Source organism: Castanea sativa, chromosome 9, assembly GCF_040712315.1.
Source record: "Castanea sativa cultivar Marrone di Chiusa Pesio chromosome 9, ASM4071231v1".
Classification (NCBI taxonomy): domain Eukaryota; kingdom Viridiplantae; phylum Streptophyta; class Magnoliopsida; order Fagales; family Fagaceae; genus Castanea; species Castanea sativa.
The window spans coordinates 27,475,515-27,498,887 of record NC_134021.1 but is presented as its reverse complement, the minus strand read 5'-3'; the positions used below and the strand labels follow the sequence as shown (position 1 = coordinate 27,498,887).

The 23,373-nt window shown below is 38.1% G+C and overlaps 1 protein-coding gene across 4 annotated transcripts in view; it reads left to right on the top strand.

The window, feature by feature from the left end:
* The window catches only part of LOC142609797 (uncharacterized), a 45,641-nt gene that overhangs the window by 7,752 nt on the left and 14,516 nt on the right, over positions 1–23,373 (top strand). For all 4 annotated transcript variants that reach the window (XM_075781518.1, XM_075781519.1, XM_075781517.1 and 1 more), the window contains exons 5-10: positions 9,830–9,937; positions 10,072–10,134; positions 10,227–10,353; positions 11,265–11,347; positions 20,750–20,966; positions 21,297–21,424. In XM_075781518.1, the coding sequence (XP_075637633.1) occupies positions 9,830–9,937; positions 10,072–10,134; positions 10,227–10,353; positions 11,265–11,347; positions 20,750–20,966; positions 21,297–21,424 (726 nt within the window). The remainder of the gene's footprint in view (positions 1–9,829; positions 9,938–10,071; positions 10,135–10,226; positions 10,354–11,264; positions 11,348–20,749; positions 20,967–21,296; positions 21,425–23,373) is intronic.

Below are 23,373 nucleotides of genomic sequence, written 5' to 3'. Positions count from 1 at the left end.
TGAACATTCTGCCTATTAGCCTATTTAATAGGCTGAATGTGGTTGTTAGTTTTAATCTGAAGGTCATCATCAGACTCTCCACTCAAGTTTCCATCACTTTCAAAGCCACTTGAACCAGATTTATAACCATCAACATTCTCTTCCTGGGTCTCATCAAAATCAGCATCTTCCTCTTCAATATTTGGTTGTGATGTTGAGGCCTTTGAGCTTGCCCTTGATTTTGTTTGGAATCTAGTATTCTTCCTTGGTTCTCCAACACCAGCAGCTCTTGCCGGTACACCCCATGTCAAACCATCATCATCATCATCAAAAACCAACTCATCTTCAACATTCATAGATGGTTCAGCACCCATTTCCCCCAACAACCATTCATTACTTTCATCTATATCATCTAAGGAGATGGGATCAATAACATCACGCTTATCATATCGTGCCTTCATCTTTTGATTATACTTCACAAAGACCAGATCATTTAGTCGTTTTTGTGCAAGTCTATTCCTTCTTTTTTGTGTGAATCTACAAGCATTTATGAAAACTAGGTATTAGGCTATAGTGAACAATTAAACCATTGGAATTTTCTATGAAATAAAGCAGCTCATCAAAGGATAAAATCTACTTATTATACTTCAAAACTCACTTGCTCAAACACACTCCAATTGCGCTCACAACCACATGCACTACAAGTCAAGCTCAAGATTCTTAGAGCTAACTGTTGCAAATTCGGAGTTGAGCTCCCATACAAACTCCACCATTCAGCTATGTTAAAAAAATAAGTATGAGTAATGATATATGATATATCATAGAAGTCAGATTTTTTATTTGTAAAAAGTGCCACTGTTCTAGTCATTATAAGTTAGATATAAATGCTTTCTTACCTGGAGCCCTTGTCTTTCTTGATCTTAAAGCCAATTGAATGCCAAAGAGTCCTTCAGCTTTCTTATACATGGGTAGCTCAGCCATGATCTTGTCCTAAATTTCAGTACTAGGAACTAGTCTTTGTATACAAGCATACAATCCTGCTGTAATTTCATGATTTGTTGCTATGTCGGGATCAAAATAGAAGTACTCTGGATTCAAGAAATGACCTGCTGCATGCAAAGGCCGATGTAATTGACACTCCCATCTCTCATCAATGATTTTAAAAATATCTTCATTCTCATTAAAAGCTTTTATAATAGCTTCTTTGGCCCTATCCATTGCCTCATATATGTAACCCATAGCTGGTTTTCTCTCATTATCAACAAGGCGAAGAACTCGAACAAGAGGGCCCATAACTTTAAGAATGTAAACTATAGTATTCCAAAAAGAAGGCATCAAAATCGTTTCTACTACTCATTTAGCATTTGCTTCCTTTGCCCATCTACTACGAACCCACTCCTTAGAAGTAAACATGGCCCTTAGGTTATGCTTGTGCTTATAAATGGATTTTATTGTAAGATATGAAGTGCAAAACCTAGTTTTCCCAGCCCTAACCAGCTCTCTTTGCTTTGTGTATTCTCTCATCATATTTAACACACCCCCATGGTTGTAGATATATTCAGTCAATTGAATGGCCCTTTCCAAAGTTTTTACAATTCTTGAAATTTTCCCAATGTCCTCCAATATAAGGTCAATGCAGTGTGCAGCACATGGAGTCCAATACAAATTTGGCCTTTTTGCTTCCAACAACTTCCCAGCCACACATAATTAGATCCATTATCTGATACTACTTGGACTACATTAGCCTCCCCAATCTGTTCTACAAATGCATCAAGTAATTCAAAAGTTTTTTCCCTAGTTTTCACAAAAGATGATGCATCAATGGACTTCACAAACATGGTTCCAGATGGGCAATTCACTAAAAAGTTGATCAAGGTCCTACTAGTTCTACTAGTCAACCCATCAGACATAATAGAACAGCCATATTTCTTCCAAGATTCCTTGTGATCACTCAATAACTCATTTGTGTAAGCCACCTCCTTTTTTAGAATTGGAACTCTTAACTCTTGGTAACTAGGAGGCTTCATATTTGGACCATACTGCCCATTTAAATTCATCTAAGCGAGCAACATTGAATGGTATACTGGCTAGATAAAATAGCCGGCCAATATACTGACAAGATTGTGCTCTTTTCTCTTTGTCAAGTTTATCATTGATGGTAGTTTGCTTCATCTTACCATGTTTCCTAAGTGCAACCACTTTTTTTGGCTTTAATGTTACAAAAGAATCCATGGGACCTTTCAACTTCTTTGACTTTGGCATTAATTTCACAGTTTTCACTTGGGTGTTACTGCCAACCCCTCTCTTACTAGAGCATGATTTTTTTCCTTTTTGGATAACTTCTACTTCCTCTACCTCATCATCATCTACATCCTCAATTTCAATCATATTATCTATATCATCAAAATCAGGCATCTTGTCATAGTTCTCCTTGTCACTCTGCTTCTCTGCCATATACCGCGCAAGCTCTTCTCTAACATGATCAAGACATTTTAAACACTTTGTACTGTTTATAAAATTCCCTACTTCATGCTGCTTTGCTCTATGTATCCCTCCCTTTGTGACTTTATTATAAAAAAGGCAAGTCACTGCATTTTTGTCTTTAACATTAGCTAAATAATTATATTTCCATCCTGGATCTTTTCTCCTCCCATTATTTGAAGCCATTCTACATATAAAAAAATAAAACCCAATACAATACATTTAATAGGATTCTATATTAAGCTAGCTATGTATCATTTACTATGGTTTAAGCTCTAAAAATTGAGTGAAGTAATGAGTTTGAAAAAAGGGAAAAATACAGGAAAAGAAAATAAAGAAAAAGATAGGGGAGAGTTGCTGTAAGACAGTCAGACTAGAGAAGGGTAAAGGAAAAAAAAAAACAGAGAAGGAAGAGTTGCTGGAGATAGAGTCCAAGAGAGAAGGGAAGGGAAAAAAACAGAGGAGAAAGTTGCTGGAGACAGAGTCCAACAGAGAAGAGAAAAGGGGGAAAAAACAGAGAGGAGAGAGTCCAACAGAGGAGAAAAGGGGGAAAAAAGTAGAGAAGAAATAGAGAGGAAAGAGTTTTTTGTCAACTGAAAGTGTGGACAAAATTACCAAGCAGTGTCGCAGTGAGAGAGAACTCAGGAAAAAAGTGTAAAAAAAAAAAAAAAAAACTAAAAGAATAGGAAAATGTTACCTAATGTTGGTTGACTGCCGGCAGCCACTGGCCCACTCCCTTCCAAACCCTAGAAGAAGACAATTCCACTGCTTTGCTCTGAAAGATGATGAAGAGAGTGATTCCTGAAATTTTTTATTGAGTCCTTTGCTTTATCTTTTGTTTTATTCTTTTTTTATATTAAGTTATTTGATATAGTGGGGGACAGCTCATCCCCCACTGAGGTAACAGTTATAAAATCAACCATACACCTCTTCAAATTTACAAAACTTGCCATTACAGACATTATATTGCAAACTGAAGTCAGGCGCTCGCCTCTCGCCTAACAAAATAAATCTGGGTGAGTGCCTAGGCACCAGAGGCGAGCGCCTCGCCTTAGTGCCTTTGAGGCACTTTTCTGGCGCCTCGCCTCTCCTGGGTGCCTAGGCGAGCGCCCAGAATGCCTTTGACTACACTGCCTTAGATGAGTCTTAGGGATGAAAATCCTTGAGATTTGGTTGAGATTTTTGAGTGAAAAAGTGTTTTGGGTTGAGAGAGGCATGGAGGTGGCAAGAAAAATGATTTGAAAAACTGTCACTGTTTGCCCTTTAAAAATTGAAAATCTGCTCATTTTGCAGGTAAGGTACTTGCGAAGTTACTCGCGAAATGGCCTCTAAAGTATAAGACAAGTTTCACGGGAAGCTACTTCTCGCGAAGGAGTCATAAGAGAGTCACGAAACTCTTTATGTAAAATTATGAAGAAATTGAAAATTGCTTCCTCATTTTCGCAGGTAAGATCTTACTCGCGATTTACTCACGAAAATGCCTCTAAAGGAGTTTTTCAACAAAACAAAATTGGCTTTTGGAAAAAACTCATAATAACACAAAAATGCTATACAAAAACACTTTTAAAAACATATAAAATGCTCAAAGATCTTTTTGAGTTTGATTATCAAGCAATTAAGTATACACATATCACATTTGAACATGTACAACCACACTAATGAAATAGTCATTCACTGAACATTAAACTTGTGTGTTTTGTGTGGATCAAGTATGAATTAGTCCATAGTTTAGTATGAAGCTTCAATGATCAATTCAATCAAGTCATACACAACTAGTATGAAGTCAAGTGATCTATCTCAGTTGTAGAAATAAACATATATGACCCCTCACCAATGTGTTTACATTTGACTGAAAGCTTTTCATTTGGCTTTCATTTTCATGCTTTTGATCAATACGACTCAAATTTTTGTTAAACGATGCCATGAACTTTTTGATATATCTTTGATGATACCTTTGGCTTTGGCACTATATATTTTAACACATATTTGCTCCACATTTTCCTAGTCAAACTAGTTTTCGAAGCAAGACATTTTCAACTCTCTTTTTGGGGATTGACATTTGTAGAGCTATTTTAAAAAAAAATGTAAGGAGATATATAGGCACAAGTTTATGCATGTATCAAGATCAAATAAGATTATTGACTAATCATTCATGACAAGCTTGAAGATTTATTTACAACAATCAAAAGTAGATTTCTAAATTTTGCTCACACTTAAAAAAATGTGCATACATAACAAGCTAAGCTCATAAATGCACTACGCCATTAATATGGAGTTCGTCTTTGATTTGTTCCCCCTTGTACACTCCCTGTGTACTTGGGTGACTTTTTTTTTTTAATATCAATGAATCTTTATTACTAATAAAAAAAAATATATATATATATAGAGGTACTAAGCCAAACTCAACATGTGATATACACAACACAAGCAATCAAACTTTTTGAGATTTTTCACTTTTTATGGGTTTTTGAATTTTTCAACACAAACAAAAATTAAAGCAATAAAGTAAGATCAACAAAGACAAGGTAAACAAACAAAGACCTACAAAAGAAACATGCTAAAACAGAAGCAATGACATAGGAAGATCCCATATGACATGATGCATGAAACTATAACCTTAATACGTTGGAAGTATTAATGTATGGGCATAGTGAGTGATCATGCATGAGTACCCTTCTTTACCCACACTGTACGAGTGTTTTGGGTAAGATCCTTAGATGGAGGGGTACGACCGACATAGCTCTCAAACCTCGGGGTGAAGCTAGCAAGGCCTGATGAAATGTTTTTCAACATCTCCAATGAGTTGTCCTCATTTTCTCCTTTAGCTTGGTTTCCCTTCGACATTCTTCTTGAGTTATCTTGGCCACGTAGAGAGTCAATCCTCTTAAGAGCTTGAAGCTTGAAGCAATTTGTTCTTGTGTGCCCTCGCATGCCACAATGATGACAAAAATGCTTCACTTGAGGTCTCCATTGACTTTTGGGTAATGACTTTCCTTTTGCATTGGTTTTACACCAACGGTTCTCTTTGCAACAACAGGGGTCTTAACCTTGGACTTCTCCACTTTGGGCTTTTCTACATTTTTGGCCAACACGAACCTTACTTCCTTCTTGGGTTCGCTGCTTGAGTTTCCTTCACCGGTATAGCTTAGACCGGTTTTGTCATTTGAAGGTTTTTGAGAAGAGAGCACGCTGTCAAGTTTCTCGGTGAAAATGCGCTCCACTTTGACATTTGCATGAATGATCTCAAGTTCAAGGAACTTGATTTTAGAGTAGGCATTCAACAATTCTTCCTTCAACCTTTCAACTTCACATTTTTCGTTCTTGAGTTGCACAAGGGTGAATTTATGTTCTTTTTCAATTTTCTTCATCTTTTTAATTGCATTCTTTGCAACTTGGGTATATTTGCTACAATCTTCAAGCAATGCATTATACACTTCTCGAAGGTTCTTCTCACCTTCATTGAGGTACGCATTTTCATCTTTCGAATCATCAACTTCTTCACCTTCGGAATGTACACTGGGCTTATCAACCAAGTCACTCAACTCATCTCTAATATCAATAGTGGTAATTGCCATGAAGGCTGAATAGTTTCCATCACTGTCACATTCTCCTTCCACATCAGAGTTTGAGCTCTCCAAGTCACTAAGGGTAGTAGCAAGCACTTTACCCTTTCCTCTTAAGTAGTTTGGACATTCCTTCCTTAGGTGTCCATGACTGTTGTATTCATAACACACGATTCCTTGAGTTGATGATGAGTCTTTCCCATCCTTCTTCTTGAACTCCCTCTTATCATTTTTGGAGGATGAGAACTTTCCTTTGCCAAACGACTTCCCATTGTTCATTATCTTGAGAATTTTTTGGAAGTTCTTTGCAAGACCTCCTTCTCCACATCGTCTTCATCAGAGGAATCACCCATTTTCTCATTTATAGTTTGGAGAGCAAGTGATCTGCTGGACTTGTGAGAAGGCAATCTAAGCTCATAGGTTTGGAGAGATCCAATGAGTTCTTGGATCTTTATCTCATCCATCTCTCCTCTATGGCTGTGACCTTAGCCCGGAAGCTTTCGGGTAAGGATCTCAAAATCTTCCTCACCACTTTGGTGTCTTCAATCTTTTCTCCAAGATTGAGCTTGGCAATTATTATCTCGTTGAGTCTCCCATAAAAGGAATTGAACGACTCATCGTCGCTCATTTTTACTTCCTCGAATCGAGTAGTGAGCATTTGAAGCTTGGTGTCCTTGATCTTCTTGGTACCTTCGTAGGTTGTCTCAAGAATGGTCCACGCCTCTTTGGCGGTCTTCACATGCGAAATCTTGTAAAACTCATTAGTAGAAACACCACAGAAAATAACATTAATAGCTTTGCTATTGGCGTTTGCCAAAGCAAGAGTAGCCTTATCCCATTCGGATTTGGCAGTAGTGGGTCTTACATATCCATTCTCAACAGAATCCCACACTGTCTCATCAGTAGCACAAAGAAAAGCACACATACGTACTTTCCAAAAAACATAATAACTCCCATCAAAGGAGGGAGGTGCATTAAGGGATTGAGATCTATCCATCTCACACAGGGTCTAGGATTGCACCAGGGTAATGAAATCCGATAAGTATACCCGCTCTGATACCAATTGAAAGCTCGTATTTGTATTAAAACACAAGAGTTTGTTCAGACCCTCCATTAAAAATTACGGTTAGATTGCTTTTATTCTTAGTTAGACTAAATGTGGAACAAGAGTAAATGAGCGCAATGAACCGATAACTCTACCCTAAGCCATATTCATCTATCATTAATAGTAAAAAGAAAGCTTAAAGAGTAGGGAAGAGATGCGCAAACACAAGATAACATCGAGACGTATTATAGAAAAGGAAAGTGAAGAACTCGGCGAAAAACCTCTTCGCGACCCTCCAAGTCGAAATCGATCCACTAGAGAATAAAGTTGGAGTACACGAACAACAAGACTCTCCAATCCTAGTCTACCCCATGTACTTGAGCCCTCCAAGCTTCTATTACCAACTAACTTCTCGAAGCCTTGTCTTCTCTAGCTTTTCGGATCCCGCAATTCAACCCGATTGCATCCAATGAATGGCTCATTCCAATGCTTCCCAGCAGCACCAAAATCTCACTTTACACTTAATATGGGTGTGGTAAGTGTTTGGGCCAACAACCTTTCAAAGATCTAGAGATGGAGAGGTAAGAGTTGAGGAAAACCACAAGGAAATGTGCAGATGATTGTGGGTATAACAATCTCTGACTCTCAAATGTATTTTCTAAGGTTTTTTCTCTGAAAAACATTCCTTACAATTTGTAGGTAATGAGGATATATATAGTGTAGATAAAGAAAAGGTAAAACAAAACATAACTTTTTGCCAAACAGAGTCTTTCGCGAGTCCTTCATGGGTTGGCCCTTCTCGCGAGACAGTCGCGAAAAAGACAACTTGGCACGACTCTTCGTCTTCCAGTAATGTGCTTCACGCGTGGCCTTTTCGTGGGTTGCTTCTCACGAGCTAGTCGTGAGCTAGTCGCAAAATCCACAGATTCAACTCTTGAAGTTTGAATTTTCACTGATCTCTCACACTCATCTCTTACAAATAAACCCACATACATACAGGGAAAATAATTGAAGAAATTACAATCAAATTTGGCACGGAATTAAAGCCAACACAATATAGTTGGAAATCACAACTTTATAGAACCAATGTTGCAAATGAGCCTTATCTTGATCCACAAAAAGCATGATTGTATTAAGCTCCACCTTTATTGCTTTAATGCCTAAAAAAAATGCTTCCAATATCAAAGACTTTCGACCCATCAATTTAGTGGCAAACCAGCTAAAAGGGGTTTTACATCAGCTTATTTCCGAGTCTCAAAATAGTTTTGATAGGTGGGAAATTTACCCATGGGAAATTTATCCTGTCCTACCTTGGTATGTCATTGGGTGCTTATCATAAGTTTGTTTCTATTTGGAACCCTATATTGGAAAATTTTGACCAGAGATTGGCAGGTTGGAAGAAGTTGTATCTTTCTAAAGGTGGTAGGTTGACTTTGCTTAAAAGTACGCTTTCAAGCTTGCCTACCTACTACCTCTTGCTCTTTACTATTCCTACTAGTGTGGCAAATAGGATTGAGAAGATGCAACGAAACTTCTTGTGGGGTGGTATGGAGGATGATTCTAAAAAATTCACTTAGTGAGATGGGCAAGGTTTGTACCCCTATGTCTAATGGTGGGCTAGGGATAAGGAAGATTACCACCTTCAACAAAGCTTTATTGGGGAAATGGTTGTGGTGGTTTGGGAATGAGGAGACATGACTTTGGAGGCGGTTGGTAGAAGGAAAATATGGGTATATTGCTGTCAAAATTGGGTAGGGGTTCTTATGGTTGTGGTTTATGGAGGAGTATTCATAAGGATTGGGAAGTTTTTAGTCATTTTACCTGGTTTAAGGTTTGGATGGGGAATCGGTTGAAGTTTTGGTATGATTGTTGTTGTGGTGATCAATCTTTGAAAGAGGCTTACCCGATTCTATATGACATTGCTATTAATAAGGAGGCTTCGGTCGATTCTTCTTTGATTAGGCAAGGGGTGGGGGAGAGGAGGATATGGGATATTAGATTTTTTTGTGACTTTAACAATTGGGAATTGGAGATAGTAGTGGACTTTCTTCATATTCTGGTGTCTAATTCTCTTGCTAGTGATGGGGGGGGATCTTATGTGGTGGGTGCCAAAGAAGAAAGGGGTATTTGATATTCGCTTGTTTTATAATACACTAAGAGGTTCCTCTTTGGTCATATTTCCTTGGAAAGGTATCTAGGGAATCTAGGTACCTAGATGGGTTTCTTTCTTTGTTTGGACTGTGGCTTGGGGGAGGATTCTCAATGGTGATAATTTGAGGAGGAGAGGTTTCCCTATTGTTGATTGGTGTTATATGTGTAGGGTAGTGGAGAGACTTTAGAAAGGAATGGAATAGTTATAAGGGAATGCCTATTCCATTCCCTCCTAAGCACTCCTTTCAAAAAATAAGAGGAATTCTGATTTATTTAATGAAATGGAGATCAAATACTGAATTATCTACATTTTGAAAAAATAAATAAAAAGACAAATAAAAGGTGAATTATATACTGAAATTATATACTTCTTACTCTTCCATTCCTTGTTTTATAAACTCTTAAAACATACTATAAAAATACTCCATATTCATTCCTTTATGATCTACCCATTCCATTCTTTTATAAACTCCCAAACATGGTGTAAGAGAATTACTAATAATTATTTCCTGAGTAACTTTGATTCCTTTCCATTTCTAAATTCATCTTGTTGCAATGTGAATTTGCTATATTCTTTATTAATTATATTTTTGTGATCATTTGAAGTCAGATGCTTAATCATTTTGGCATTGAGGCGTTTGTTGGGGGAAACCTTGGCAATCCACTCTCGGAGGCTGCTTTTCTGTGCTTATCACCTTCTATGAAGCCCAGGTTTCAGGTAAGTCTGATTGTAAGAATCATTTCTCCTTCCACTCAGATATGTTTAAATGTCATTCTACAAGTATTAATTATCTGCGAATTTCATTGTCCTTTGAAGTCAAGGTCAACTTTAATGGTTCATTTCTCTTTCAGGTTGCTGTTGTGGAGGTTAGCAGTTATCAAATAGAAATTCCCAACAACTACTTCTGCCCTTCAGTGAGTTGGTTTGAAATTTTAACAGTCCAAGATTCAATTATATCCCCCCTCCCCCTTTTTGTTCGTCTGCTAATATATGGGCATCTTTGCAGGTTGCTGCTGTGTTAAACCTTACCCCTGATCATTTAGAAAGGCACAAGACAATGAAGAATTATGCAATGACTAAGTGCAGTTTACTTTCTCACATGACTGACACCAAACTGGGACTTATTTGTTTCGGTAAGTACTTTTATCATATCTCAGGTAGACATATTTTGTCCCATGAAAGTTATATGGACTTTTTTCCGATGATATTCATACTTTTTTTTTTTTAATTTTTAATTTTTTTTTATAAATTTTTTATAAGATTGAATTTTTAAATAAAGATTATAAGAAATAATTGAGAAATTATAATAAATAAGACTTCAGGTTTGAGTTGGACTCCACTTGTAAGTGTGATGGTTTAGTAGAGTTCCCCAATTTATAGAATTGGAAACAGTCCATAGGGTCCTTTTAGTGACAATAGGTAAATAAGTGATAATAGTCGTCTTGTATACTTCTTGTATACCTGGGTTGGAAATAAGGAACCTGATCAATGTAACATGAATGAGGACCTGGAAAATAGAAGTGAGATCTTTTGTTGAAAGTCTATGACAAACCTTTTTTTTTAACTAAGAAGAAACGAAACTATGAACTTTCTGAAAAATATACTCAAAAGTGGACTTGTTTCGTAAAATAAGCTGTGATCTCAGTGACACTTAAGGAATCTTCCCAATAGGTTAATTGCAATTTCAACTGCGATGGAAGATGGAATGTTTAAGTTTTTCAAGTTGTTGTTTTAACAAATATGTATGTTTCTGCAAGCAGAAATACATACATTTTACTGTGGTTTTGATTCTTTTGAAACACATTTGAGGCAGGAAACTTTTCTGCTCCTGCTGCATAGCTCTTATTCTAAAAGAAGATTGGCAATTCTGAAACCATAAGCATAAAAGCCTTATGTAGGATGGTCAGAAGACCGTTCTGATTAAGTCTGGACTTCTGTCTTTATATCATCAGTTTGTATTTTATATTAAGATCTAGGTATCTTATCTTGTTGTGCCAGTTGTAGTTGGTTTATCTTTTAACAGCTGTATTCCGATCACTTTTAGGAAATCAGCATTTGAATGAAGCTATTAGGGAACATGCCGAAAATTTTAATCTTGCTTGGATAGGAGCCTTTCCTGGAGTGAAAGTAAGATGTCTTTCCTTCATATATTTTTTGCTCAGGACTCATTGAGGATCATATATTGAGCACAATATGTTTTGAAAGTATATACATAATTCCAAAAGCAAATGGCTCCACCCTCAGTTAAAGTAGGGCTATGGGCTAGGAACTTGAGCATTAGTTGATTTTGGACTGTATATTGCAAGACCTGATTTTCTGTTACTCCACTTTTTTCCTAAGTGACACCAAACATAAATTTGGATCTAGAGGCTCTGACGTAGGACAACCACAATATTATAATAGACAGAAAAATAATAGGATAAACCCTAGGAGTCAGCACCTAAGGGCTGCTTGGAGTCAGCACCAAGCAAACTGGAGTTGGCACCAGTGAAAAAGAAAACAAACGTTTTTTTATAATTCTCAAAAGCTGTCTTACAATAATTAGGAAAAGTGTTTAAATAGCTAACAACACAATGCATAAAGAAACCCTAATTATTAAATGTTCGAGCTTACTTAATCTCAAGCCCAATAACTAATAGACTCCATCCATAAGGCCACAGGTTGGGCTGTCTTCTTTTTGCTCTTCCTCCCATACGTGTGTATAATTGGGGGCCTGTATCTTGTGTTCGCACCAACTCCCCCCGGGTGAGAGGAACTCGACCCCGTCGAGTGGAAAGCTGAAGAGCTCTGATAGTACTCCAGTAAGTCAGGATCCAGTCGCTGTAGCTCATCTCTAGTAATCCATGTGCAATCAGAATCTGGTCGCTCACGCCACCGAACTAGGAAACGGTGAAATCCTCCATCCCTGGTAGAAACAATTTGCTCATCTAAAATAGCATCAATAGATTCTTTATGTGCATAGGGCAAATTTAAGGGTAAAGGGGTAGGCATAGGGGCATCAATAGGATCAAGCAAAGGCTCATCAAAAGGAGTATCAGGAATAGCTGTAGGGCTTTTATAAGCAACTAGATCCTCAATATTAAAGGAGGAGCTAATACCATAATCATGAGGAAGGTCAATGACATATGCATTTGGGCCCATTCGTTTCAATACCTTGAATGGACCGGCACTACGAGCCTGCAATTTCTTAACGGTCCCAGAGGGAAACCGTTCAGGTCGGATCCGAATCATGACATAATCTCCTACCTGAAACTCTGCATGACGTCGATGAGTATCAGCATGAATTTTATATTGAGAATTACTTACCTGAATTTTTTTGTGAATCTCAGTATGCAAATCATGAACATGTCGTGCAAATGCCTCAGCAGATTCAGAAATCCTAACATGTGGGGACATGGGCAAAAGATCTAAGGGCTTCCTAGGTGTATATCCATGCACAACCTCAAAAGGACTAACGTCTATAGACCTATTGACAGAGCTATTATATGCAAGTTAGGCTATAGGAAGAATTGAATCCCAATTCCGATTGGCTTCACCCACTAGACACCGAAGGAGGTTCCCTAGACTACGATTAACCACCTCAGTTTGACCATCAGTTTGAGGATGAAATGCCGTGGAAAATTTCAATTTGGTGCCTACTAAATACCACAAGGTCTTCCAAAAATAACTCATGAAGCGAACATCCCTATCAGACACTATGGTTTTGGGGAGACCATAAAGCTTGACAATCTCATCAAAGTAAAGCTTTGCAATTTTAGAAGCATCAGAAGTCTTAGAACATGGTAGGAAATGAGCCATCTTAGAGAAGCGATCAACAACTACTAGGATAGAATCATGCTTCCTAAAGGTGCGGGGCAAACCTAGCACAAAGTCCATACTCACGTTCTGCCACGGGCGATCTGGCACAGGTAAAGGCGTGTACAGACCAGTGTTTTGCTTGCGATGTTTGGCTAGTTTACATGTACGACACTGACCAACTATCTTGGCAATGCCCCTCTTAAGACCAGGCCAATAGAATTGACGTTCCACTTCCTCAGTTGTCTTATCTCGGCCAAAATGACCTGCAAGGCCTCCTGCATGTATCTCCCAAACTAGGAAATCTCTCACTGACGATCGAGGGATACACAACTTGTTGGCTTTGAACAAGTAACCATCTTGAAGGGTATAATCATCCAAGACGGGACGTGAGGCATTACTTAGGCTAGTGTAGAGCTCCCCAAAATCTAGGCATGACTGATAGTCATCCTTAAGTCGTTCAAACCCAGTGACCTTAACACTCATGACTGATAGCAAAGACACTCTTCGACTCAGTGCATCAGCAGCCTTATTCTCAACTCCCCCCCTATGTTTCACCACAAAGTAGCGTTGCAGGAATTCAACCCAACTACCGTGCCTAAAATTTAGCTTCTTTTGGGAATTGAGATAGCGCAAAGCTTCATGATCAGAGTAGATAATAAACTCTCGAGACAACAAGTAATGACGCCAATGCCACAGAGCTCGTACAATGGCATAAAATTCTTTGTCATTTGTGGAGTACTTTTGCTTAGCATCATTCAACTTCTCACTAAAATAGGCAATTGGGTGGTGCTCTTGACTAAGTACTCCCCCAATGCCAATACCTGAGGCATCACATTCCACTTCAAAAGGCTTGGTGAAATCAGGGAGACGCATGACAGGTGCCTCAATCATCTTTTGTTTCACCTTCTTGAAGGCCTTAGTAGCAGCTTTTGTCCAAATAAACTCCCCATGTTTCAAGCAGTTAGTGATGGGGGACATAATGGTACTAAACCCTTTGATGAATCGGCGATAAAAAAAAGCGAGCCCATGAAAGCTTTGAATCTCATGTATATTTTTGGGCTCGGGCCAATCCAATTAACTTCATCTTAGCATACCTCACTTTCCTATTCTCAGCCCAATGGTAATAGTCAAAGAATTTCTCCATTTGATGTAACCAATCAGTGAAAACCCATGGGTCTAGGCAGCCATCAAAGGTGGGTGCTTCTATCCTTTCCTTAGACATCCTATCATCATAATCCCTAGGACCATAGTGATTATAGTGATCATGTTCAAAGTGTGGAGCCCTATTAAAGTGACCATTGTTATTTTGCCCAAGCATGTTATCTCCTTCATGGTTAGTGGTCTCTCTTTGAGATGTTTCAATTCGCTCTACCCTATCCAGCAAATCACGGACACTCTTGGCTAGGTCTCCTATGGTTTGCTCTAAAGAGGGCCTAGATTCGGAAGTGGATTGATGTTCAGGGTTTGACATGACGCGACCACTACGTAGATGCATGCAACACAATATTTATGAATGCAGTTGAGATTCCCAAAAATTCAAGTAATCAATTCTCAATGTAAAATTAAAGGTCAAGCAAGAGTGCATGTAGAGACTAGATCGATGAATCAAAGGAAGGAATTGCAGACAAATAGTGACAGTGTTCACAATATTAAGAGATAGCCCAAATAAAAGTCAAATTCCAATAAGCTCCACAATTAATAATAAGAATCAGATATTTCAAAGAAATTGGTTTTTTTTTTTTTTTTTTGGAATTTTAAAGTGGGTACTGAAAGAGGACAAACAGTAAAACAGCTAATTTGAGCACAAAATGGATAGGATAATGGAGTATGGTGGGATGTGCACATAAAAAAACATAAAGATAATATTTTTTTTAATGAAACAAAATTGAATCCACCAAAAAAATAGAGTCAGAATTGTACCCTAGCCAGTGGCTCCACTTATTGCTCTAGGTAGCCACGGTCTGCTTCTCAAGTAGTGAGTTGACTTGGGCTGAGTGGACCTGTGGAAACAACTTAAGCCCAATACAAGCAATGGGCTGTCACAGCAACAGTGCTTTTTTTTTGGTGCAAAATAATAAAATACACTGTTTAACAAAAGAAACTACAGACAAAAGAGAAAAAGTGCAACGGCAGGCCTTAAAAAAAAAAAAAACTTAAACTACAGACTAAAGAAAGCCAAGAAACTAAAAGAGAACAAAATCTCGAAGGTGAAAAAAAATGGCTCGACATGGACATGCGGTGCTAGCGATCAACGACGGTGGTGGCGCGAAGGTGGGGAAGACAGCGGTGGCTTGAATCGTGGAGGAGTGGCGGCGGCTGTCTCGGATCTTGGCATCGGCGGTGGTCGACGTCCTCAGCAGCGGTGGTCAAGGGTGAAGCGTTGGGTCTCGCGGCGGCTGGTGGTTGGTGACTGTTGGGTTTCGCAGCGGCTGGTGGCTGTTGGGCTTCGCGGCAGTGGGTGTTGGCGGCAGGATCTTTCGTGGGTCTCTGCTTCTTCTTCTTCTTCTTTTTTTTTTTTTTTTTTGGGGCTGTGGGTTCTGTGATCAGAGGCGGGCACGGATGGTGGTCACCGGCTTGGGAGGCGCCGCTAGCTTCTCTGTTGGTTTAGGGGTGAGAAACTCATGTGGGGCTTGGGGGAATACACAGATTGTTGGGGCTGGCTTGGGCTTGTTCAAGATCTCATGGGGCAAAAATTTGAAAGGTACTGTCATGATTGGCTTGCTTTTTTTGATGGCTTTGCTTTGACGTGGGTGTCTACGGTTGTGTTGAATGGACGGGAAACCTGGCTCTGATACCAAAACTGACGTAGGACAACCACAATATTATAATAGACAGAAAAATAATAGGATAAACCCTAGGAGTCAGCACCTAAGGGCTACTTGGAGTCAGCACCAAGCAAACTAGAGTTGGCACCAGTGTAAAAGAAAACAAACGTTTTTTTATAATTCTCAAAAGTTGTCTTACAATAATTAGAAAAAGTGTTTAAATAGCTAACAACACAATGCATAAAGAAACCCTAATTATTAAATGTTCGGGCTTGCTTAATCTCAAGCTCAATAACTAATAGGCTCCATCCATAAGGCCACAGGTTGGGCCGTCTTCTTTTTGCTCTTCCTCCCATACGTGTGTATAATTGGGGGCCTGTATCTTGTGTCCGCACCAGGCTCTTTAGAGAATCAAAAACTGCCCCAAATGTAAATTTGGATTCAAAGTCTCTGAATCAAACACCACTAGAGGAAGTCCTCAAGCACTGGCCAAAATGGCCAAATACCATTTTTGGCTGAAAGATTTAGCAATCTACCATTGTTTGCGAAAGATATAGCAGTTTACCACTGTTTTGAAATTCAAGTTCATGAAACTCGAGTTTATGAGAATCGAGATCCAAAAAAATGTGACACAGTGGCAAAAGCTGATCTGACATTGTATAATTTAAAAGTCCACGTGGAATTCAAGTTTTAAAAATTCGGGTTCCTTGTAATATGAAACTCGAGCTCTTGAAGCTCGAGTTCCTTTAAAATTTTGAACAAGTGAGAAATAAGCTTAGATTTCTATGCCTTTGTACCTCTCCTTTTCTTTTCCCATTTCGTTGTCTTACCCAAGTCTTAGTTGAAACTGGTCAAACTAGTGAACCACACCATCCCACAGGGGCAAGTGTGGTCATTAGAGTAGACAAGTCAAAGACTCATTAAGGAGCTTGTCTAACAAGCTTTACTTCATGTCAGAGACTTGGCCTTATGCGTGTGGGTCACGCTGAAGTGAAGAAGAAAAGCTGAAGGAAAAGAAGAAAAGAAATAGACTAAAGAAAAGGAATCCATTCGGCCACTTTGGTGAGGAGAAGTTTTATGATAAAAATACAATGTTGCCATTAAAGATGAGGACCTCAGTTTTAGAGATATGGACCTCAGTTTTATGGTACTCGAGTTTTATAAACTCGAGTAACACATTACAATGAACTTGAGTTTGTGGTCGAGTTTCACAAACTCGAGTTCCACGTGGCCTTTTTTAATTAAAATAATCCAGGTTAGCAGGTGCCACTGGGGCAGTTTTTTATGGAACTCGATTTTTTGAAACTTGAGTTACATGTCAAACTCGAATTTTAAAAAGGTGGTAGATTGCTAAATATTTTGTAAATAGTGGTAGATTGCTAAATGTTTTAGCCAAAGATTTGGCCATTTTGGCCCTCAAGCATCAAGCCCTGCACCTTCATTTCAATACAAAAGACCTTCCTTTTGCTATTGCAAAGCCTCTGGTTTAATTCCAGGATTCTAAACCAGATCAAGATTTCTGCCTTTTTATTATGGAGTGGTGTAGGAGGTCAAACTTGATGGGCAAGGGGGGGTTTGTTTGTGTGACTTGATAGGACAGAAAATTTTACAAATCGAGGAGAAAACTTTCAAGGCAACCTTTTTTTTGATAAGTAACGTAAGAAATTTTATTAGAAAAAAACCAACAAAGTACACTGGAAGTATACTATAGTGGCACAAATCAAGAGCCCAGATTACAACGATCAATGAGATTGGAGAGGGCAATGATGGGGATAGACTTTGGGTGATTGAATGAAGTAAAGGACTGATATGCTCAGTAGGCTTGGTGAGTGGTAGTGCTCAATGGAAGATGTGGAAAGGGACAACAACCAAATATTTGTTAGAAAACTTTTAGAAGAGAACAAGGTCTGCTAGTCTATCATTGACCAAATGGACTAGGATTATGGTTGTTGGTTCTGGAATTGGGTAACAGCAGGAGATGAGGCTTTGTGATTACCATGCAGGTATAATGGAAGCTTGATACCAATAGCAAGCACCACAACTCAGAATTCAACATGTTTTGGAAAATTCTATGCTTATATCCACAAGTAACGCCAGCCAAAATACACTATCAATGATAAGAATTACAACCATAGACAATCAAATGCACTCATAGGTTCTCTCACACTAAGTCACTAACACACTAGACAAAACTTTGTCTTCTAAGTCTCACACACACCTCAAGCTACACTACCAAACCCTTCATAGTGTTGTCTACATGTAAGGCTTTAATACTTTTCTTGGTGGACAAAGGAACATGAAATTACTTCTTTGACAAGCAATACGAAGAAAACTCACATAAGTAACCAATTCATACTAGGAAACCTCTAAAGTATTCATTAGCAACCCTTTGGATACTCCTTTGTGCCCCACTACATTCTCAACAAGATATACGATCAATTGAATTCAAGCAATTCTTGGAATTAAAAAATAAACAAACTGTTACACATACACAGGTTTTTTTTCATCCCCAAAAAAAGGACTATACTCTTAAAAGAAACCCACTCCATATTCTTCTAAGAGTCTTCTCCTCATCCCCTAAGGGGGGAGGATCTACGGCTGAAGCCACCAAATTTTTAGTAATTTTCATAATTCTACCTTAATCCAAACAAGGTTCCTTCAATAAGATGATCGTTGTTTGCACAGCCAAATCCAAACTCAAATCTATCTTGAATGAATTCGCATGCGTCATACATGTCCATCTTGAACTAACTTCTTGTGTGCACTAGACATTACCTTCATAGCACAATCAACGTTGGGCTTTGATACTGACTTATTGTGATAGTGGAAGTTTGATACCATTTTTTTTTTTTGTGAAATTTTATTTGGTAAAAAGAAGTTCCAGTACTTAGTGTCAAATCCTCTGCCACTTTGATTGGAAAGCTGAGGATGCTCAAATTTGTGTCTTTCTGTGGAATGATATAGGAACAAACTCAAAAGATATATTTTGGTGTGAGCAATTTTTATCTAAAATATCAGCCTCATCAAAATTATTTCTCCATTCAATTGACAAATAAAACATTAGAGGACTATTAAGCTTAGTTCAAAACGTTTGTGGGGAGCTTAGTATCTGTCAGCCTATTTTTATAGATGTTAAAGCCATGCAGCGACAGCAAGAGTGTGTGTGCTGCTTGGTTTATTTTCAGTCTCCGTAATGGTTAGATCTTTTCAAATCTCAAAATTTGGCTAGTCCCTTCTCTCAGTCAGGTTTTTAATCGTCTTCATGAAGCCTCCTAAACTGACTCCAACATCAATACCATTGCTCACTGTTCTGATCAATCTGCTTTCACTACTACATCTATAGGCCATGGAGATTGTGATCAAGGGGGAGGCCGATACAGAGGTAGGGCACCCCTTCGTAGAAGTACTCATTGTGGGGGTTGAGAATCTTATGTAGGTTTTTGGTGGGATCTTTATGGAAAATTAATAATTCATCGGGTTAGATTTTAGGAGAAAATGCTTCACAGTTTCATAAATAAAAAAATTTAAAAAAAAAATTCACTTATTTGCTGCATGATGGTACTAATGACTTCAAAATCTGAAGAGAAGGATGATTGAGATGACATTAATGTTGAAAGGAAGAATTCAATGATTGAAGTGCCACTAAAATAGAGTAGTTGAAATTGACTAGGTAATAAAGTCCATTGACTTCATGTCCATCACCAATCTTCTTTCCTGTTTTGAGACCCTGAAATATACATAAGTGGGCCAGTAGATTGCAGCAAAGTTAAGAGTTTTGGTAAGCTTAGTAATAGACAAAAGGATAAAAAGGAGGTTTAGGGATATGCAAGGAAGAAAATAGTAAATGAGCAGGATTAAGGTTGGCAGTGTCCAAACCAAAAATGTAAGTAGTTGAGCCATCTACCAACATGGCATGAAGAAGATTATTAGAATGCTTAAGGTCAGAAAGCAAACCTGTGTTACCAGTAATGTGATCTAGGGTTCTTGCGTAACAAGACAAGCAGAAAATATGGTAGTACCTTGCCCTACACATTGACCAAATATATCCTTTCTTTGTAAATTGAACTACCTCTCCTTTGCTTGGTTAGATATATCATTTGTTGTTAGTGCGGTGAGTATGGTAGCGCCTTGCCTTACACATTGGGAGGTTGCTTCAGCTTGTGAAGTATCTTAAGGCTCACCCAAGGCTTCAAATTTTATATAGAATCAATGGCGATTTGCATGTAGAGGTTTTTCAAATTCAGGCTGGGTAGGAATGGGATCACCCTCAGATGATCTAGTATAGGCGTAACTTGATCACTTGGAAAAGTGAGGGCTAGATAGAGTGTTGTGTCTTGTTCCAGTGCAGAGATTGATTATAGAGGAATGGTTCATACATCGTGTGAACTTGTGGATTAAACATCTTCTATAGGAACTGAATTTTGTTGTGTAATTTCCAATGATTTTGTATTGTGACAACCAAGCAGCAATTCATCTTACTTCCAACCCAGTGTTCCATGAACAGACCAAACATATATTAGGTGGATTGTCACTCTTGTTCAAGAAAGAGTGGAGAGTGGTGTGATTGCTACCTTGTAAGTCTCCACAGGGGCTTAAGTTGCTAATATGTTCACGAAACAACTGTGCAGGACTTGTTTATACTTGTTTTGCTACAAGTTATGCTTATATATGCCCCAGCTTGAAGGGATATTGTAAGGGTAGTTGGGTAATGTTGTATCGTGGGGGTTAACCTATTAATAGTATTAGGTAACCCTAAGCATTATTATTCAATTGTGGTCTAGAAAAGATATATATGCTACTAAAAATAGTAGCGGGGCATATTTTTTAAGGCATTATGCCACCTGTCTAGTGCTTTCAGAAACAATTATGATTTTAATGTATGATTTGTATTGATTAGGTATTTCTTTTTCTTTTTTCTTTTTTTTGCTTTCTTATTATTTTGGAGGTCATTGCTTGTTTGCAACAGATCAACAATGAGACGAAAATTGCCAGCTTGGAAGTTCCTACCATGGGAGTTGTCTCACAACTACAATTGGATGCAATGAAAGTAATGGGAACGCACAACTATTATAATGCTGCAGTGGCTGCATTATGTGTTCTCGGACTTGATCTTGGACTTGATGCTAATGGTATGAGTTCAACAATTGAAAATTTAAGGGCACCACCGCATCGGATGCAAATTGGTAAGCGATAATGGATATTCATCTATTGTTATGTACAAACTGTTGTCTCAGTAAGTGTGTTTAGGGCATTCTAATTTAATTTTCTAGAACACTATATTTTTTTTCCTGTGTGAAGTGGTGTGTGTAAATAATGCATTGAATTTGTAATAAAATCGTTGTCATGTCTTAGCATCTATACCAATTCTTGAAAATTTTATATCACTCTCCTTAATCCATGGTTGCTAAGTCAATAATTTAGGCACACCCATTATTTCCTTTGTATTTATTTTGATTTTATTTCCCATAGATCAAACAGTCTGGATTTTATACTAGATTAGCATCGTTATGCAGTACACAGGGATGCCAATGGGGTAATTTGGGTTGATGACAGTAAGGCAACAAATGTTGAAGCAACGTACACTGGACTATTGGGTCTGAAGCAACAAAAGTCTGTAATTCTACTTGGTGGCCTTGCAAAGGTATATTAAATTAGTGCTAAGCTCTACTTTCATGTATATGATTGATTGGTTATGTTTAGTATTTCATTTACATAAAAATGTTAGTTATATAAGACAACTGTGACAACTTTTAGGATTTAAAAGTGTTGCTTATCTGAGACACCATTAATCAGGGTTTGAAACATAAAGTATGTCGATGTGCATTCAACCCTCATCCCACATGTGATAGAAACAGTAATTTGCCTTAAACAAATTTTATTTTGATTCAATTTAATTTTATGTTGTAAATTCCTACTAATGGCAATGTGGTAAATCTTTGTTTTTGAGGATTTTATAAAGGCAAACTTGGTTATTGTCAATGTGTTTTTACCGCAACGAGGCTTGCACATGTTGTTGTCCTTGTCTGTTATTTTTTTTATACTCCCTTTAATTTTTCTTAATAATGAATTGTGTTAACAGCTGTTTATCATGCTTCTAGACATTGAGATGAAAAAACTTGGAACCCATGGAATTTTATAATGAAAGATATCTATTATTACTGTAAGTTTATTGGAATTTGAGCACTTGTGATTGAGTTTTACTTTCTGCTTGTTTCTTACTGTCATTGTGTTCCTTTTTTCCATTTTTTTTCCCTTCTTGGGACATTGGGGCATTATAATAAAGTCCTTCCCACATAAAACTCTTTAACCCTGCAGTGGTAATGCATTTTGTCCATTATTGTGAATCTACAAACCGAAGTGTAGCAGCCAGTTGACAATTTTTTTTTTAGATGTGATGATTACACAATTATTTTTTGCCTTGAACAGTGCATACACATGAAACCTGATGTCCTTGCTGCTTGTTTACATGTCTTAAGTATTCATCATGTGACAAAGAGCCCTGTAGTTCAATTGGCACCTCCTAGTGTTTCCAGGAGATGTTCAAGGTTCAAATCCCCACTACCCTATTGTTGTAACTATCTAATTATAAAAATAAAAATTATAAAAATGTACTGATCATGTGTGAAATTTAGTATGAAATGAATTTTCTCTAGTGTAGTTAATTTATGCACATGCCATTGAAGTAGATTTGAATCCATCAACATGTCAAACATTGAAAGTGACTTGAGGCTAAAAAGTCTCTGAAACAAATTCTTATGAAGTCCAGTTGACAGCTATTTTATGGTTCCCAACATCTTTTTGCTTCTTGTAATGCGGTTGGTAACTGTTAACCTAGCAGGCATGGACACAGCAAAATGGGCTGCATGTCGTGTCAGACATGGACACACCTTGGACATGGCTGCGTGTGTGTTTATGGAATTAGGGATGGCAATAGGGCAGGGTAGGGTCAGATCACGGCTGCCTTGTCCTCACCCTGTCCCTTTTTTAGCGAGGGTAACTATGAATTCATTGCAAAACTATGCATTTTTGCCATCATCACCGTTGATCAAAGAGAACATAGCTCTGCCCTGGTTCTTTTCTCTGATGGTTGAGCATTTTCTTTCTTATTCGCAATATTTCCTTATTGATTCTCTTTTTTTCTAATAGTATAATTTCCATGGTAACCAAGATCCATAATATGAAAACAAAAATGAGAATTCGAATACGATACGAGATCATAGGCAAACACAACCCCAAATTAGAATACGAGACAGGATTCCATCCATCAGTATGTAACCCCCACAGCTCCCTTAGTGCTAAAATTTCTCTGTATTCCTGGGTTTTCCCCCTTTGTTCGTGACCACAAAAAAAAGAATGGAATTGTAGTTTTATCATTTCTCAATTCTTACCCTCTCTCTCTCTCTCTCTCTCCCTTTGCATTGCGACTTACCTTATATTGGCGACCAACAACCCATCGGTAGCCCCATCACATCTCTTTAGGGACCGGCGATGAGTTCTCAAGTAAAGACCAAAGAGCTTCGCGGAGGATGCTACACAGCTTGATGACCTCAATGACAACGTCAATGAATGGTTGGATCATCTGCTTAGAGG